Below are 16,850 nucleotides of genomic sequence, written 5' to 3'. Positions count from 1 at the left end.
ACATATGTTAGAGTTGAATCTGGTACTTGCATTCTCAATCTATCTCCCTCTTTTCTACTTTTATCCATCTTCATCCCTCAACACAGACCCCATCTCTTCGTACATTGCTCCAAGAGACATCACATACTGGTCCTCTTCAGCTTAAAACGCTACATACTCCATTGTTTTGCCACTGCCAACTTTAAGTCATGTCACTATCTGCTTTGTTACTACACTCCTCAAAATACTTAAGTTTTTCCCTAAATTCTTTTGCACCTCACCTAAAAATGGAGCTGCACATTTGACCACTCCTCACTGGTCATAAGCGATATCCCTAAGCTATCACACACAATCTGAGTTCCAGCAGCAATAACATTTTGAAAGCCTCTGGAGCCAGGTGAGGTGGCATGCCCCTGTAGTCCCAACAGCACTCAAGAGGCCGAGGCATGACTGCTTATGTCCAGGACTTCAAAACCAGCCAGGGCAACAGAGTGAGACCCTAAGCAACAAAAAAAGGAAAGCCCCTGGAGATCACCCTTAAAAAGAGAGCTCTAACTCTGTCCTATCATCTCCATCCATGAATAAAGATTTAGTAACTACTACCATGTATAAAAAGCTCTGCATGCTATGCCCTTTATTTTGAGGAACTTATTCTCTGTGTGTGTGTGTGTGTGTGTGTGTGTACCTGTCTTCTCCAGTTGTTTTGTCACTTCCTGTGAACTGCTTCCTTTCTCAGACTAAGGCCTTCTCTCAATGCTTTCATCCTTAAAAACCTCTAAATTCAGCTAACTTCCCCTATTAGTATTTCTTCACCTGATTTGGGTCTCAAACCTCTGTACATATGTTTTTCTAACTGTGGGCCAACTACCATCTGTAGATTTCCACCTAAATTCTGATATGCATTTGTGTATTACCTGTGAGCAGTGGTAATACACAAACTTTACATGATCAGCGTTACCTAAAAAAGTTATAAATATACCTGTTGTTGGACCACAGAGTTCACAATTCTAAGAAGTTCCAGATGATGTTCATGCTGCTAGTCCAAAAATCACACTTTTGGATTCACTTTGTGAATCTGGTGAAAGTTATACAGAAATGCACCTACATATACAATTTGGCATGCAAATTAAAAAGAGTGCTGGGCATGAGGCGCATGCCTGTAATTCTGACACTGGGGAGGCTGAGGCAAGAGGATTGCATGAGTTTGAGGCCATTCTGAGCTACATAGTGAGTTCAAGGCCAACCTGAACTACACAGTGAAACCTTGTTTCAAAACAAACAAACAAACAAGGTTCGTCAATGCTCAATTATAGTTACTCTCTGTTCTACAGTTCATTCTAAGGCGTATTTAAGGTGTGATGTTTCCCGACTGAACAGTAGGAAGTAATGAAACTCTGTGTAAGCACCTAACAATGAGGTGGGATTGCCCAGTAATAGAAAATCAGTTCTGTCCAATAGGCTACCCTCTTCAGTCTCACAAGGGTCTCTCCCAGGCATATGATAATTTATCTGTACTTTCACATAAACTGTCAAATTGTCAGAAACAAAAGACTCATTGCTCAGTATTTAAAAGGCTCTCTGAAGTGGCTCAAAACTTTCAGGTGAGGAAAGACAGAACATAAATGCTAGGTAGATTTAAAACACAACTATATTGACATCCTGATTCTGCCTTTCCTAATGGTCTGAGTACTAAGCTTTAATTTCTTCATTTATACAACTGGGAATCACAGGGAAATCATTTTTTGTTTTTCAAGCAAAGGTTATGCGAACTTACTACAATGAGGGAAAGAGAGTGGTTCTATTTACAACTAATGGATTTAATTTATAGTAAGGAATTTAAATGTTGAATAAAAATTAGATGTATAAATTAAAAAAATAAAAAGAACTAAGTAATTTGTATCAGGCCTTCAAATCCATCCAATATTTTATGATTTATGCACTCTTAACTGGCAAGTATTACTATTCATTCATATTTTCTAGGATGCTAAGCAATCATTTATTCAACTTAATATAAATCCCTTAAGAAACAGACATACTGTCTTTTACCCTTCTCTACCACCTTCCCTTTATAGCAAGTGTACCCAATGTGTGGACTGCTTTTTGCCTTTATAATAAAAATTTTAAAAAGGAAGTTTTATTACTTATCTACATTAACTATATTACATATTGTGTAAGTAGCCTAAGACAATTTCTCTTTGCTCAGAAAAAAAGGGGCAAAAAAACCAGCAAGCCCCTAGGGGGAAACACCCAACAGGCTCTAAGCTGGACATGCCTCCTCTACAGTGTTTAACAACATATCAACACCCACTAAAAAAGGTAAATATGAGTAACAGTTATAAATTATTCTCCTTTCCCCAAGTGGGCTCGTGTGAAACACATCCTGTCAATACAGAAAAGCCCTCTGAAAGAAGTTTCCCTGTGTATTTCCTCAACAGATAGCCAGAATCCACTAAATTCATCCTTAAGCTATTCAGTAAGATCTCTTAGGCTTGGCTACTGTAGATAGAGCTCAATTCTGTATGTTTTAACTTAAAAATCTATTCCTTCCTCAATCTACAATCTTGCCAGGTTATTGCAGGGACCCTTGAGTATGAGTGAATGGATGAACATAAAAAAAGGTCTATCAAAATTACCTCCAAATGTAAGTTCCCCAAATTTATAAATTGTCTAAACATCAACTTCAAGTGAACATACCTCTTGTAGAAGACGTGGATCTACACAGTCACCGTCATCATTAAACATAGATTCCCAGCTCTCCTCCACAGCAGTATTTTCTGCTACCTGAGAAGTTTCAGCTGATTTTAGTTCCATGGATGTTTCCATAGATGATTCTCTAACAGGAAATGATACACCAAGTTCTATATTCTCTGAGTCATCTTGTTCTTTTGTTTTCAACTCTTTACCAATTCTTAGTTCATGTAATTCATCTCTTATAGCACCAGTAATATCCAGATCATTGCCCAAGGCACTCCCTGAAAGTTCTTTTGTCCCATTTGACATATGCAGTTCAGAGTCCAAGAAAGTGTTGTAATTACTACCAGCAATCTTCTTAATAGGTAAGGAGGAAGAACAATCTGACACACTCTCTATTAACTTTCCTGTTGACTCTGTAAAACTACATGAAATATTTTCAGCGTAAGTATCTGAGCAAGTCAGGTTGCTGAAATTTTCCGAGTCATTCTCACTTCTAACTAAATGAGGAGGAGCTGCATCTGAACACATTTCTATGTATTCTGACAATCTACTTGTATCACTACAAGTATCAGCTAGTCGAACTACACAAGGGCTACTACCTACATTTATATGATCACATGTGGCACCTGTAATGTCCACCATATATGCTTTACTAGTAATGTCATCTACACTCCTAGATCCATTTTCTGTTTCGTGAGCAAGGACGGCTGTATCAGGAGGTTTATACTTTCCACATAACTCATCAGCAGTGCTGTCATTCTCCTCACATCCTCTAATCATTGCTGGATCAATAATGCTACTTGTGTGCTCTAATTTGCTGACCATAGTCTTGTTATGAGCAATGCTAGCCTGAGTCTCAGGAATGGAATCTACACCTTTGTGACCCAAGATGAAATCTGTACTGTTGGCTACATCAGCTATATTCTCAACTCCAAAGTCTACACAAGTCTGATCAGTGACAACATCTGGACTTCCAGAAACAAAAGCAGCAGTGATGCTTCCATTGCTGAGCTTCAACGTTCCATCTGGCATTTGTATGCTTTGTTGTGTACGTTCAGAATCCAAGTATACTTCTGCTGTTACAATCTCATTCTCAGGTTTTAATACAGCAGTAAGACCTCTAGGAAGCTGAGGTATTATCTCCACAACTTTGGCATCAGTTTCAGTTCTGCTTCCCAAATCTTTGTCTTCAAAGTTTTCCCCACTTAGTTCATGTCTAATGAAATCACATAATTCCATATTCTGACATGATCTGCTTAGAACCTGATTAACCTCAGTAATTTTTGAACAAGACTGTGGTAGAAGTATTCCTTCATATCCTGTCACATCTGTATCATGAACCTCCAAACATTCCACTGTCTTTGGTTTAAAATGTCTTTGTAAAGGTACTCTAGGCATAATCCCAGCATTTGAGACTTTTTGCTGATGTTCTTGCGACAATACTTCGCTGGATACTGTGAGTCCTTTCTTAGTACAAACCCTCTCTTTATTTCTTTTATGAAGGTAGGTGTCTTTTCTTAATTTTGTTGAAGATTTCTTTCCTTCTTTACAATTATTCACCTTCTTATCAGGGTTAATACTCTGAACCTCGGGTTTGTCTTCAAAGATCTGCTTTTGGGAAAGATAACTTTCTTTTTGTTGTTCTTTCATCAGGGAGTTAGGAGAACCACAGTCTTTTTCCTTATCACGTGTCTTCAGGAGAACTGTACCCCTACGAGCTTTAGGGACATAAAGCGCCATGTCAGGCCTTTTGGTTCGGCCTCTGCATCTCTCCACTTCTTCCTGCATGGCACTACCTCAGTCTGAAAGAAAAAGAGAGAGTGACTTAATTAACAAAAACTAATTACAGTGTATTGAACCAAGAGATTTTTAAAGACTAAGTAGAGAGCCTACTAATCCATTCTATAGAAATCTTTGAATTAAAAAAAAAGTAAAACGAGCTATAAAATGATCAATGCAGTCAAGTGTGCAACTAAGGAAAATAAAATCCAAGAAACTCATGAGATCACAAATTTTATCCAAATATCCTTTTTCTTCATATTTCCCTAAACCATTAACCTCTAACTTCCAAATCGTTTCTACTTACATATAAGTAGCTTGTGCTTGGGCTGAATTTTAAAAAGATTATGTAATCAGTGATAGCTGGCTATCAAGTATTCACAAGATAGAATATAGCCATCGCCATATTGTTGAAGCTTAGATTTTTACTTTGAAGGGTGTATAAGAAAACCCCAAAAAGTCACATTTAGACAATATATATACACATAAGTAAAAACATTCTTATAATCAAAAAATACTTCCTAGAAGAGATTGCTAGGGGTGGGTAAGAGTACTGGATAATGAACCCAGGGTTGCACTGAGCTACACCTCCCAGCTCCTGCGCCCACCTTTATTTCTTATTTTGAGACAAGGTCTCACTAAGTTGCTAAGCTGCCTGCACTGCTCCTTCCTAGCTTCTCAGAGTTCTGGGATTGTACAAGCATGCACCACCATGCCTGGGCTGAGATTGCTTTAGAAGTATGACTTTTAGAAAGGGAAAAGTAATGGAAAAAGGAAAGGCAATTACCCTGATCTAATCACTACACACATATACATACATACACATGTACTCAAATGTCATAATGTACCTCCTAGGTATGTACAATTCCTTTGTGTCAATTAAAAGTACATAATTTTAAAAAGACAGTAAAAAGGCACAATTCTGTTATAAGTGAAGCACCTTGTGCAGCCATTCCATGAACAACTGCACTGTGACCCAAGCTTTCACACTGGCCCTCCACATGGCAGGTAGTCTGGCTTTGTTCTGTTCCTTGAATGCACAAGGGGTCTGGGAATGGTACACCAGTAGTGGCTTAATTTTCAGGTAAGTGCTTGCGCGTTAGCACACAGCAAAAGTATCAATCTGTCCTTCATGGGCTTGTCCCCAGCAGTGGCTTTTTCCTCCTGCATGATATAGCCTCTGTTCAGCATCTTCTTCCAGGACAGCCACGTTTCATCACAGTTGAAGACCTGTTGAGCAATGTATCCTTCTGCCTTCGTGAATTCTGCAAATTCTTTCTTGCAGCCTTCTGCAGCAGCCTTGTCAGGTCTAGAAGCCTCACCATGTCTTATCACACTATAAATGCCACTTCTCTTTGGGAATTTATCAAACCATCTTCCACTGGCTTTAAATTCATTACTTGTCACACTTGTAGAGGGATTTTCTTGCAGTATATCACTGCAATTTCCTGGCTTTTTCACCGATCATAGCTTCACTAATGCTACCACTGGCCATCTGTTTCTCATTCATCCACTCTTAAGTTTTTCTACCTCTTCCAGCATGTGTGTCCTCTGCTTGGTTAGCTTCTTTTGCCATATCAGCTCCTTTGATGGCATCTTTATTCTTTATAATACTGTAGTTAAGATTGTGGATTTCGCCATTTTGTACTGTGAAGCCAGATCAGTCACACAAAACCACACTCATCTTTTCTACAATTTCCTTCTTCAATTTAATGGTTATTTTCCTCAAAATCATTATCTTACTATTCCTGCTCTGTAGTTTCTTGTTACTTTCATTACTGCTCTGCACATTCTAGTCACCTTCATTACCATTCTGCACATTCTTGTCACTTTTATTACTGCTCTGCACTTTTTTTTTGGTACCAGGACTCTCAGGACCTTACACTTGCCAGGCAGGTGCTTGTGCTACTGGGCTATATCCCCAGCCCTTGCACTTTCTTCTTACCACCACACTTGCTCTGTACTTTCTTTGGAGCCATGCTGGATTGAATAATACTGTGTAGTACTGTATGTGCTTAAAAAGTACACTAAAAAAGCTTCATAGCAAATGTGCACAGGTCTGTCTGCAACTACAATCTTAACTAAAGGAAGTCACAACCATGTGTCAGAGTGGGGAAGATGGCCAAGATTGCATTCATAACCCAATCCAGAGTTCGCAAACAGAAGCAAAATTTTGCCAAATGCTTCTATTCACAAACTGAATTGTTTATGAACACAAGTGTTCAAGAACCAAGGTATTACTGTACTGACTGATATTTTTATGTCAATGTCAACAATATCTTTATTAAATTAGATAATTTCTGAGTAATGAAAGAACACATTCTTGTTTTTTGAGCTATTCACAATATAATAGGTAAAAGTATGACACTTATGTTAGTAGCATTTTATCTGACACTTTAAGTTTAGATGACCAATAAATAATATATTGAGTTTTAACTTAATGGAATCTGTATGCAAAACTACTAAAATTTAAACAATTGGCTCTCTGGCCAGTAGAAGATGCTCTAATACACTACTGGCTGTAACCAGTTTTTTTCATAATAACCCACAGATACAAAAAAGGAAGAGTATCTCTATCTTGTGGACTTTCAAGATCCTTGTCAATTTAAAGCTTTAATTTTTATGAATTCCTTTCACAAGTGCAAGCATAAAAGGCCTTTACATTGAAAGTAAGGATGCTTGTCATACACATAAAAAATGTATCTTGAATTAAAAATGTCCATCCAGGCATGGTGGTGCATGGCTATAATCCCAGCACTTGGAAGGGTAAGGCAGGAAGATCACTGTGAGTTTGAGGCCAGCCTGGACTACATAGTGAGTTCAAGGCCAGCCTTTACTACACAGCAAGACCCTATCTCAAAAAAAAAAAAAGTTTTACCCAGGCATTTACTATAGCACTTGATGTTTTCTACTTTTCTTCTCTAATAGTTTTAAATTTTCCATAGTGTTGTGTTTTCATGGGTCTAATTTGCTTAACTGAAGGATACTCAGTTACTGGGCATTTGGCAACTAGTTTATCCAGAAAAGACCATTAGCATACAAGTCTGTTCAAAATCATTTTTTCTTTCTCCTTCCTTCCTTCCTTTTCATGTAGGAGACAGTTGATTTGAGTCATGCAAAATCACAATCTTCTGGAGGAAATAAAAACTCAAGACTTCTTTATGGTGGACGACAGTCAATTACTAAAATATGCCTTTCAATTTTTTTTTTTTTTTTTTTTTGGTTTTTCTCCGGTACCAGGAACCGAACTCACGACCTTGCGCTTGCCAGGCAGGCGCTTTGTCGCTGAGCTAAATCCCCAGCCCTCAAATTTTTTTTTCTATGTTGTATTTTCAAACACTGGGCCTATACTTCAGCACTTTTCTGACTGCTTCCATAGTTTCAAAGTCCCTTTGAGAGAAAAATAGCAATAGCTTCCTTTAAAAGCAACTCTCTGAAACATCTTTATGAGAAAGTGAACTAGTACAAAATAAAACAGAATTTTACATTTTCACAATGTTTTCACAACAGAATGTTCTGTAATTAGCATTTCAACATGGATCCTTTTTCAATCAACAACACAATTTTGGCATTTCAGACATTCACTTGAGTAATTCAACTACGAATTGATTTGATCCAGTACTTACTAAAGGCGCACAAAGGGCATCTGATATTTGAAAAAAATTAACAGGTATGTTAAAACTATTCATTGCTTCTAGAACAAATTCTCTAAGCTCTATTTGTTAGATCACATGAATGCATCTTAATTAAACAATATATACTGTCCCAATTTTTTAATGGGGAATAATGAAAAACCTATTCCCAAATTAGAAAAGTAACAATAGTAGAATCTCTTCCCTCCTATACTGATTTTTGTTGCTGAAATCTTTGATGGCAAATTATACATGCTGTGGTCCTTCATGCTATCTACTTAGAATACATTTCCTCTCAGTAGGAATATTCTCTTACATAACAACAGTGCAGTTATGAGGGTCAACAAATTTAACACTAATATAACATTGTTAATGCATCTAATGTAAATACTGCAATTTTGTTAGTTATTCCAGTCATGTCCTTTATAGCATATTTCCCCCTCCAATATAAGATCCAGTTCAGGGTCAGATACTGCATTAGTTTTCATGTCTCTTTCACATCTTACATTCTGGAACACATCCAGAGCTTTCAACTGTCCTTTACGCTATTGATACTTTAGAAATCTAGCTCTCTTCCTCATTCCTTCTTATTTTGTGTATTTTTTTGTTTTTGCAGTGCCAGGGATCAAACACCCAGGGCATTGTGCACGCTACACAAGTGTTCCACTACTGTGCCACACCCTCTGCCTTCTTCCTCATCCTTTTTTACAGAGAACAATCCTCGTTTAAGTTTGTCTTACAGGTTCCCAAGACCACAGTGAGGTTATACATTCTCAACTATTACACTACAAATGTGGCGAAGCGTCCTCAGGGAATCATGTTTAAAGGTACATGATTGCCAATCTTTCAATGGTGCTCTTAACTTTGATCACTCAATCAAGGTACTGTCCAACTTCTCTACTGTTTCACTGCTTTTTTCCCCTTGTTAAAAAAAAAAAAAAAAAGCAGTCTGTGCGGTGGTTACTCTGAAAGCATGCAAATACCCTGCTGCTTCATCAAGACTTCTCCCCTAAATATAGCACTCTAAGTGTTAAATACTAAATCTAATGGTTATATGATTCGGTTTTTAGTATGGCTGTAAAATGATGATTTTCTAACTTTAGCGACCTTCCACATTTAAATCAGTCCTTGGTGCTTTTCTGAAAACAAAACTATATTATTAAAAAAAAAGGTAAATTATATATTGTTCCTCACAACAGATGCTAAGATTCTCTAAGTTAAAATTTTCAGCTCTCATGGTGAGTAGCTACAGGAAATGCCATTTGGAAAATACTTTCTAACTTTTGCAAAATTGAAAAATTGAATGCTACTTTTATCCAAGCGTAACTTCTTTTCTTTTTTTTTGGTTGGTATGGTGTGGAGGCAGTTGAGAGAGGGTCTCGCTATACAGTTCCGACTGGCCTTGAACTCACTATGCAGTTTGGACTGGCATTAAACTCAGGCAACCCTCCTGCCTCAGTCTCCCAAGTGCTAGGATTTGAACAGTCCCAATTTCTACAAAAAAAGAAAGACATATCTCTCAGACAAAGTTGAACGGTCCCTTCACTAGACATAGGATATGTCCAGTTCTTCTTCTGAAAAACACAAGAATTGAGTTTCATGTTAAACCTAATGATTAATCCATCTTAGATGTCTGGTAATATTTATTTCTTTGTCCCTTTTTAAACCCATCTCAAATTCCTCTAAGGAAAAGGCAAGGTATATAACTCATATATATTAATTAACAGAAATAAGAGTAAGGGCAGAAAGCATTTTTCATGGAAAACATGTAATATATATCTAGTTTCTGAAGAATATTTAAGTGTCATCAACTTAAAATTTATTTAAATTATAACTGCTTTTCAAATAAAGAAATGCCTCATATAAGATACAGGATGAGTTCTGACCCTAGCATTCTCTTCAAATGATGTGCAAAAAACTATGCACTGTATATCTATATCAAATATATACTACAAGACCATTATAATTCTCACTTATTAAAATGCCTGTAAGAATATCTTGAATGCAGATTCAACAGGTAGACAAAAAAATATGAGATTAGACTAAGCACACAAGTATACTCCTCAGAAACAGATACATATCTATACAGGAATTCATTTTATAATAAATGTAGCACTTCAAAACAACAGGAAAATGTGGAACAATCAATATCAAGACAACTACTTGGCTACCATTTGGCTTGTTAATACCGAAAATTTTACAGATATATTCAAGTCCGATTTTTCCTTCTTTCCTGGTGCTAAGAATGACAATTGTGTTATAAGGTTACCACAAAACATACAATATAACTTAAAATTTTCCATATAAAGCTAGGCTTTATTCCTTATTTGGTATAACTCATCTATAGATCTGTTGGGAAATTTCTGATGATGTTTTAAAATGATTAATTTTCTTTAAAAATGTTTAAGGTCTATTCAAATTCTCTTGTTGACTCAGTCTAGCAATTAATATTTTCCTAGAAAACCTGTCTTTTGACCTCCATTTCCAAGTTTAATGATACACAAGTTGCTCTTAGTACTTTCTGCTATTGCTTTAGCTCAACTATATTTTCCAGTGTGTCCTCCTTTTTGGTTCTTAGTACCATTTACCCGTGCTTTCATTCTTTTTTGTTTGATCAGTCCTCCCAGAAATTTATTCCAAAAGACCAGATTTTGGTTGTATAGATCATTTTTAGTTTTTATTTTTCTACTTCATTAACTTCCACCCTCATCTTTATTTTCTTCCTTCTCTTTTCATTAGGGCTATTCTATTTTTCTTTCATTAACTTTTTCAGTTAGTGATTTAATTAGCTACATTCCCAACTTTTTGTAATTGCTGTTTTTATTAGCATTATAAAACTTTTCAAAGATAACAGAAAAAATATTATAATGAACTGCTAAAACACTCATCACCCAGCTTTAAATCATGGCCAATAGGTCTTCATTTTATCCATGTACGCGCCTAACCCATCAATTTTAAAGCAATTCCCAGGTATCATTTCATTTCATCTGTAAATATTTCAGTAAATTATTTTTAGAATTTTTTTAAATGGAAAATACAAACAATACCAATACTCAAGAAAGTAATAATTCCTTCTAGCACATGTCCAGGATTTAAATGGTATCAACTGCCTCTCATTACAGTTTACGGAGTCTGGTTTATTAAACACAGGATCCAAAAAGAGCTAACATTGCACTGATCTTTTAATCAAAGTATTATGACTCTACTGTTTTTTCCTGTTTAATTATTTGTTTGTTAAAAAGACTGTTTATCCCTTTGAACTTCCTACATTCCAAAGCTTGATGACTGCATGCCATACTGTTTAGTAAGTTTTTATAGTTTCTGTACTTCCTAAAAGTAATGTGTGAGCCTAGAAGCTTAAAAGGATTTGGATTAAATTTTTTATTTAAGTGTTTGTTCAGCATTATTTTGTCACCAGGACAACACTGTGCTTATTGGTAACAATGTGCTCTCTGAAATTGAGTGTTTGAGTTCTGGGTCATTTATCAACTCTATTCATTCAGAGTAATCACTTCAGATCTTACTTTGTCCTTAATTATCTTCTGACCCCTACCTATTTTGTATTTTAACCTATCCAATGAGTTTTTGAATTTTAATGGCTACTGTTTTTAGGTAAGTTCTACTTATCTCCTACCCTGCCACTGATCTTCTTGTTCGTTTAGAGGCAGGGTCTCACTATGCAGTACAAGATGGCTTTGAACTCACTGTGTAGCCCAAGGTGATCTTGAACCCATTTGCCTGAGCCTCCAAAGTATATGGGATTACAGGTGTGCACCATGAAACCTGGCTCTGTTCATATTTTTAGGTGGCATTTTTGTTATTCTTTTAAAGTGTTTTGTATTCTCTACTATCTTTAATCATTTTAACATTTTTATTTACCGAATAATTATAAATGTGGCACTTAGTTTTATTTATAATTTAATTTTATAATATTTAGTATTTCTATTTTCTTAACTTTAATTCATCTGTTCACTATATCTTTGATTTCTGATGAAGGAATTTCTGTTTTGTTCTTGTTTTATAATTGCATGTAATTAACTCGGCTTTGGTGGGGCACTATCTAGAACACAGCAAGACTGCAAGTGTTCCTGTAGAGTACTTCTGCAGTAATGTTTTCAGATTGGGTGCTCTAGAACATGTAGTTAGTACACACATGAAGTACAAACTCACACAAAGGTTGCACAGTAGTTAAAAATTCTCAAAGAAAACTTCCTCTTATTCAGAGCCCAGGTAAAAACAGAAAAGCTTATTTTCTTTCTATGACTCTGAGTACTTTATTTTTTTTCTTTGTCTACCCTTCAAGTAAGGGAAACAACTCTTTTGAGTTAAATCTTCAGAATATGAATTCAGTGTGACTCCTCATCTCTCCTAGGCCCAATCCCTCTATATCTATTTCCCACATGGCTATTAAAATCTAAGCCTCTTGGTTACAAAGATTTAAAAAGCCTCTAAACAATGTAAATAGGCATGCCTTTGTAATGCATATCCACACAATGGATCTATATACAAAACGTAATGCTAAGTGAAAAAAGAAATTCCAATCTATTTTTCTCATATAAAAGTATGTGTGCATATACAAGAACGCACATGGTCAAGGATCGGTTGTGAGAATCCTGTGTTAAAAATCTCAGTTCCACACTTATAAGCCTTATCTTGGTCAAGTTATGTAAGTTTATGTGTGGCAGAAGGTACCACTCTAAGCCTCAGTTTATTGAAAACATAAAAGAATGACTTATTTTAGTCGCATTGAGCACATTAAATAAGATGGTGCACATATAGACATCTGCCAAGCATAAGTCTCCATAAGAGATATTACTACTAAAAAGTAGTTGAATCCCTTAAATTTACAGAAGGAATCAAAAGTCCTTCTCATGAAATACTACAGTGTGTCCTGATAACCTGAAAAGTTCATTAACATCACTAACATCAACTGCACCTACTATTCCTGGCTTTATCTATCAATCTCGCACTAAAAGCTGAATATAAATATCTGATAATACCAAGTAAATAATGTAACCAGTTAAAATGTGAAAATTCAACTCCTGAAAAGAATGTACAATTTCTTTTTTTTTCCTTTTTTGTGGTACTGAGGATTGAACTCAAGGCCTTGTGCATGCTAGGCAAGCCCTCTCCCACTGAGCTACATCCCCAGCCCAAGAATGTACAATTGCATAAAGCCTATGAAAATATAACTGTTCATATCTCACAGTAAAATCTTTAGATTCTGGAAAATCAAACCAGGGAACAACAGAGAAAATTCAATAAGGATGATGACAAAATAGGAGATCAAGAGATTAAGAAAATCTGTTGAGAAACTGATAAATCCCTCAATACTTTTGGTGAAATTTATACACTAGTTTAGCCTGTAAGATAAATGCTAGGAAATCAAGCACAAAATGAAGGATGCTATCAGACTATCATACAATTTTACTGGAAAAACTGTGCCAAGAAAACGTAACATCAGTCTTTTGTTTTGTTTTGTTGGAGGATTGAACCAAGGGCCTTATCCATGCTAAGCCTCTATTCTCTGTTAATTCTGAGAATGAGCTCTATGGTTAGTTACAACCTAAGCTTTAATAAATATATAGTAAAACAAACATTTCCACTTCAGTCTTTTTTAAAAATTAATAATCATAAAACTGTAATCTCCAATTTTAATAAGCCAACTTTTAAGAGACACTTTCCAAGTGCCAATCTTTTCAAGTAGCAAGAAAGGAAAAAAAGACTACTGTCTAATCTGTTAACCATGGCTACCTCTGGCACAGTAGGAAATGAAAGAGAAAAAAACCTTAAAATAATTACTATATTTTTATATTATACACATCACAATATTATTCAAATTTATTACCATAAACATAGTATTTCTGTAATTAAAAATCACCAAAAGTTAAAGATGCTATTTTAGTAAAACAGAACACTACAATAAACAGGTATACGAGAAAGCAAAAGCAATGAACACTGATAAACATCTTTACTGGACAAAATTACTGAAAGTAGGAAAACAATGAATGGAGAAATGAGGGAACTCTTTAATGTAATTGACAACATTAAAAAAAACTTGTATCATATAAATTACTTGATGTTAGAAAGATGCCCTCAACTGTTGCACAATGCCCAGCAAACTCTACTTTTTGGTTTACAAATGCTGTACGACAGTGGTGGCAAATCTACAGCACATGTGCCTCAGTGAGCTGAAAGCTCTAGAAGGTTCACCATTACTGCTCTAGAACTACGCTATCCAACAGACTAGCCACAGGCAGCTGCTAAGTACTTAAAATCGGGGTAGTCGGAATTGCACATTGCACACACAAAACATTCCCAGATTTCAAAGATTTGGTACAAAAGAAATTTTTTTGAATGTCTGATTATGATTTTTGTATTAATTATATGCTGAAATATTATTCTGAATAAATGACATTAAAATTAACTTATGTTTACTTTTATGCTTTTATAAATGGCTACTAGAGAACTTAAAATATATGTGGTTAGTACTGGTATCCCATGTTACTTTTTAATGGGACAGCAGAGATCTAAGATCTTACCATGTCCCTAATGCCACAAAGACAAAAATACCTGTAGTCTGTTTTTCCTGTTGTGTCTTGCCTGCTGCAGCAATATGGAAATACTATACCAAACCAAGAAAGCAACTAGCACGCTATGGTCTCAGCTAGTCAGAAGGCTGAGATGGGAAGGTCAATCAAGCTGACAAATTCAACACACAGGAAGATCCTGCAGAAGTAGGGTGGATATGATCAATGCATGATTTATACATGTATGGAAATGTCACAGTAAAGTCTATTAATGCATATAATTAACACAAGTTTAAAATTTTTTTGTTTTTGTTTTGGTTTTGGTTTTTTCCGGTACTGGGAATCGAACTCACAACCTCACGCTTGCCAGGCAGGCACTGTGCCGCTGAACTAAATCCCCAGTCCCAAGTTTAAAGTATTTTTAAAAGCAGCCTGGGCAACACAACAAGATCCCAATTCAAAAAATAAATAAGCAAACTAAAGAGAAATTATCTAAAGCAGGAAAATATGTAAAGATAAGCTTACACAGTTTAATGTGCTATAAGTACATAATGATTATTAAGAGAGATCAAATGCTACTTTAGTAAAATAGAGCATTACTATAAACAGATACAGTGTAAGAAAAGGCAAAGACAATGAACACATAATACATATCTTTACTGGACAAAATTACTATAAGCAGGCAAATGATGGAGAAGAGGGCACTCTTTCCACAGCGGCGCCCACAACTTCCTATCTACCCAGTCTCATCCTCAACTACTACTAATTTCAGACATCATTTTTGATCAATTCCAACCAGAAATACACCTCGCTTTCTTCTAACACCTGTTTTAAAGTATACTATTTTTCTCAGTCAGATCCCTGCCTGACAGTCTCCTCCATATCCTTCCAAGTCCCACCTAAAAAAAAGAAAAACAAAAAAAACTCTAAAAGTCAAATTAACTCTTCTATGAGTTCACTGACTCTCCCTGATATAATAAGGCTGGGTCCTTAAATTCCCACTATATACCTTTACATATACCTTCATTAAAGCAATGATCATTTTTCTTTATAGTGGCTGTTTGTTTGCATGTCTTCCACTCCAGGGTTTTTGCCTTTTCATCTATGCATTTGGCACAAAACAAGCGTGTGTTAAATCATAGTGAGAAAAATCTTTCAACAGGTGACGCTGTCCTCCACTCTCAACTGAGATTTGGAATCTATATATTCATTCACTCCACAAACATTTATTGAGTACCTACTATGTGCTAAGTCTTATCTTAGGCACTAAGAAGACAGTAACAAATAAAACAAGTTCCTCATGAAGCTAATATTCTAATGATGGGGATAATAAACAACAAACAAATATTAAAACATATACTATCAAGTGTAATAATGACTAAAGCTATGGAATGAAATGAAGCAGGGATGGAGATACACAGTAACGAGTGTGTGGCTGTTTCAGAAGGAAAGATCATTTAATAAAGCAAGAAGGCCACTCTGAGTAAACACCTGATCTGATACTGAATTAAGTATGTGAGATACGCAAATTATCAAAGATCCAGAAAAGAGAAAAACAAGTGGAAAAGCTCTGAGGCATGTACAAAAAGTAACAGCAAAACAAGTATGGTAAGAGTGGAAGAAGGGACACAGAGGTATAATAAGATAGCTAAGGGCCAGAACAAACAGGAGTTTGTAAGCTTTAATAAAAGTTTTGATTTTATTTTCAATGTGTTGAGTGAGAGATGATCTGACTTATCTCTGCTAAAGATGTTCCTAGCAATATATGAATATAAGGGAATAAGAGAAGAAAAACCTGTTCAAAAGTTATTAAAGTATGTCCAGGGTAGACGTGGAGGAAGTCACAAGGAGATTAATAAATAGATTTGGAAAGCAAGACTTAACAGAACTTGGTGGGTTAACTGTAGCAATGTAAATAGAAGAGAAGAGTTGTTCAGATTTTTTGGTATAATCAACCACAGTGATAATAGTTATATTTATGAAGATGGAAAAGACTGAAGAAGGAAACAGAAAAAAAGAATCAAAGTTTTTACGTAAACACAGGATTCCAAATATCTACTGGACATTCTGGTACAAAATAAATGGAAATAAGTCTGAGGTCAGGGGAGATGTAACAATTGGTGCCAAATTTGTGGATCATCATCATAAAGATGCTAAGTAAGGAACAAGATAAAAATCACCTAGAGAATGACAGAGGACCAAAGGAATGAGCCTTGAGAAAAACTCTACGGGGGGG

At 35.7% G+C, this 16,850-nt stretch overlaps 1 protein-coding gene across 4 annotated transcripts in view; it reads right to left on the bottom strand.

Annotated features, from left to right (window-relative positions):
- Window positions 1-16,850, bottom strand: part of R3hcc1l (R3H domain and coiled-coil containing 1-like) — a 78,024-nt gene that overhangs the window by 29,281 nt on the left and 31,893 nt on the right. For all 4 annotated transcript variants that reach the window (XM_005407657.2, XM_005407659.2, XM_005407656.2 and 1 more), the window contains one exon: window positions 2,674-4,475. In XM_005407657.2, the coding sequence (XP_005407714.1) occupies window positions 2,674-4,461 (1,788 nt within the window). In that variant the 5' untranslated portion in view covers window positions 4,462-4,475. The remainder of the gene's footprint in view (window positions 1-2,673; window positions 4,476-16,850) is intronic.

Source organism: Chinchilla lanigera, unplaced genomic scaffold (genome assembly GCF_000276665.1).
Source record: "Chinchilla lanigera isolate Chin_1 unplaced genomic scaffold, ChiLan1.0 scaffold00106, whole genome shotgun sequence".
Taxonomy (NCBI): domain Eukaryota; kingdom Metazoa; phylum Chordata; class Mammalia; order Rodentia; family Chinchillidae; genus Chinchilla; species Chinchilla lanigera.
The sequence above is the reverse complement of the archived record's forward strand: the minus strand, read 5'-3'. Positions and strand labels throughout refer to the sequence as shown.